The sequence below is a fragment of the Buceros rhinoceros genome, unplaced genomic scaffold (genome assembly GCF_000710305.1).
Source record: "Buceros rhinoceros silvestris isolate BGI_N320 unplaced genomic scaffold, ASM71030v1 scaffold16599, whole genome shotgun sequence".
NCBI lineage: Eukaryota > Metazoa > Chordata > Aves > Bucerotiformes > Bucerotidae > Buceros > Buceros rhinoceros.
The window spans coordinates 12,668-15,654 of NW_010433481.1; the positions used below are offsets into that span (position 1 = coordinate 12,668).

A 2,987-nucleotide genomic window follows, 5' to 3' on the forward strand; every position below is an offset into this window, starting at 1 on the left:
AGTGAGAAGCCACTGAGCCAGAGGGATCTTCATCCACCCTTGAGGACTGCCAGGTACCCCCCAGACCTTTCCAGGGACGAGTCACCAGATGCATCCCTTCTTCAAAAGACCAGTGAGATGATGCTAAAGACAAGAGCGGCTGCCGGAGGAAGGGGGGCAGGGGGGGCTCCTCCCACCTCTGCCGACCGAAGCGTGGTCGGTCCCTCTCCTCCTCTCCTTTCCCACCCCTTCTCCTTCCCTCTCTCTGCCCCTGCCCTCACTCCAAGCACAGCTTCACCAGGTTGGCCTGGACCTTCGCTTGGTCCACAGCATCCAGGAGGTTCTTAGCGTCCACAGCCAAGGTGTGGGAGGCCGTCAGCATCTGCCGCTTGCACTCCTCGCTCAGTGAGGTGATGGCGTTCTGCTGTGCCAGGCGCATCTTGGTGATGAGGTCAGCCAAGTCCTTGTTGAGCAGCTTTTGGGTCCCCTCGATCTGACCATGACACACAGGAGTTACAGTCAGAGGTGCCACCATCACCTGACCCCATGCTGGACCCCTTTTCCTCCTCCCTGGTCCTACCTCGGTGCGGGAGGCAGCGGGCAGGACAGGCAGGATCTCGTCAACGCTTCCAATCAGCTTTCGCAGGGACAGACCCACGTTCTGCGTGAGGGTGGCTGGGTTAGGACAGAGCCAGGTGGGGGCACAGGGGAGTGGTACATGGGAATAGTCTGTGCTGCTGAGTCAAGGATCCTGTTTGGGAGAGGGGCATGGTGGGGGACTCTCCCATCATTGACCCAAGAACACAGCGGAGGAGCAGGGCATGTTGGAAACTCTCCCATCACTGACTCAAGGACCCAAGGACATGTTGGAAATATTCCCTCCTATATATGCAAGACCTTCTCGAGAAGGATGCTTGGTGGGACCTGCTTCTGCTTCCCTGTAGAAGTGCTGGTTGTGTCCCCTCCCTACCTTCACCATGAGGATATAGCCCTCCGGGGGCAGGAGGCTGATCTCGTTCTTCAGCTGCAGCACGGCCCGCACCAGGTCCATGACGTTGCTATACACCCTGTCATCTGTGCGGTCCAGGTTGGCGGTGGGGGCTGGGTGGATGGACTGCTGCGGAATGGGGATGCAATGGGATCAGATGGGACAAGGAGGGCAAGACCAGCACCTATGGGGAGCCCTGGCCAGACCCACCCACCTCCCACCCACAGCCTTGATGCTGCTGGGTCTGTCTGACCCTTTTGAGGTCAGATGTGGAGGGATGATGGAGGTGGAGGAATGAGACTGTGAAGATGGAAGGAGAAGGACCAGGACCATGGTGGCCTGATTCAGGGAGGTCTTACCTGTGCCCCAAGTCTTGGAGGCTTCTGGGGGGGGGCCGTGAACTCCGCTACACCATCAGTAAGGGAAAGGAAGGATAGTCACTCCCGCTGCTCCCACGGACATGTGGGCACACCGCAGACCCCGTACCATGTCCCACACCACCTTGCAGCTGTGTGTCCCACCCCAGCTGGGTCAGACCCCATGCCCGGGACAGGCAGACACCCCCCCACCACCACCACCACCTCCCCCCTAAGTCCCAAAGCAGGTGAAGCTGCTCCCCAAGATCTGGGATTTCTTTCGTGGATGATCCCAAAGTCAGGAGGGATATGGCCCCAAGACTCTTCACAGCTCAGAGCAGGTTCCCCGCTTGCAGCCCCAAAGGGGGTGCTCCTGGGTGGGGGCCACGGGCAGCCCCCCACCTCATGCAGCTCTGGGCACTCACTGTAATCCGTCTCCTTCTCTGGGAGCAGCTGCAGAGGGGGGAAGAAACAGCAGATGAGAGGCATGAAGTCCTGGCTGGAGGCAGTGAGGAGGGAGGAGGCATCACCATCCCCTCCCAGGGTTTGTGGTCGGGAGCTCCTGAGTCACCAGTATTTTACCCCATGAACATTTCCAGATTCATTTTCCCGATGTGAGGGGCACGTATATAAATATTTATCATCTGGCCATGGCAAAGTAAATGAGGATCTCCAGACACCCCCAAAAGAAAGATGCCCTGCCCCCAAATGCCCCCCAACCTGGCTTCTCTGGGGCTCACACCACTCACCGGAGGAAGGTTGTTGTTCATAAACACTGTCGGGTCCTGCAAAAGGGGAAAAGCTTTGTGAGAGGCATGGAAAAAAAGGTAAAAGACAGGAAAAAAGGGATTTTTCTGATTTCTGGGAGACTCATGAAATGCATCACAGGCGTGCAGTCTGGGGATGTGGGAGGGAAGGGGCTTCATTGCTGCCCATCATCACTGGTCCTGTTTCTATCCCATCACCCCTATCTGCTCCCCACCTGCTCCTGGGGTACCAGAAACTTCAATCTGCTACTCCAAAGCAGCTTAATTCAAGAAGCTGTTTGCATCCCCGGGAGCAAGGGGAGCTGGGCTTTGCTTTATCGGCTGCGGGAGTCGATCAAATAAAAGATCTTCCGTCTCCTGCCAAGCCTGTCTCAGCACAAGCTGACGCGTTAGTCACACGTTAACTACCTCCAGCCCTTATTTCAAAAAGCATCATAAAAGCTCACTTAGTGATTGCAAGCATTCAAAAATTGCCTGAGTTTCAAAATATCCAACATGAAATGAAGCAGCTCTGTGAGGTGCAGAAAAGAAAGAGGTGCAAGAGGTTTGGCTGCTGGAGGAGCTGTTCCTCCAAGGAAAACTGGCTTTTCCAGCCTTGAAGAGCAACCTCGACAGCTGCAGCAGCTCTCCTACCACTTTCATCAGGGTGCAAGAACTGTAAGCCCCCAGCTCAAGGCCACTCACCAGGGACTTCTCCTCCTGCCGCAGCCACTGGTAATCCTCCACCATCTGCTTCTGCTGCTTGTCCAGGACCTGTCGCATCTTGAGCTTCTCAATCTCCCAGAGCTTCTGGGCCTCCTCTTTGCTGCTGGGACGGAGGAAGTCTTCCTCCTGGTGTGCAGAGCCGGCGGTGATGGGGTAGGGGGTTCAGCAGTCAGAGCCCCCCACCCTGATTTC

General features: G+C 56.6%; 1 protein-coding gene across 1 annotated transcript in view; it reads right to left on the reverse strand.

The window, feature by feature from the left end:
* Nucleotides 1–256: 256 nt before the first annotated feature.
* PTK2B (protein tyrosine kinase 2 beta) overlaps nucleotides 257–2,987 on the reverse strand; it is a 16,259-nt gene continuing 13,528 nt past the window's right edge. The window contains exons 24-30 of the mRNA XM_010144130.1: nucleotides 2,775–2,921; nucleotides 2,073–2,108; nucleotides 1,749–1,776; nucleotides 1,327–1,373; nucleotides 950–1,093; nucleotides 560–640; nucleotides 257–472 (exon numbers count right to left, since the gene is read on the reverse strand). Of these exons, the coding sequence (XP_010142432.1) occupies nucleotides 257–472; nucleotides 560–640; nucleotides 950–1,093; nucleotides 1,327–1,373; nucleotides 1,749–1,776; nucleotides 2,073–2,108; nucleotides 2,775–2,921 (699 nt within the window). The remainder of the gene's footprint in view (nucleotides 473–559; nucleotides 641–949; nucleotides 1,094–1,326; nucleotides 1,374–1,748; nucleotides 1,777–2,072; nucleotides 2,109–2,774; nucleotides 2,922–2,987) is intronic.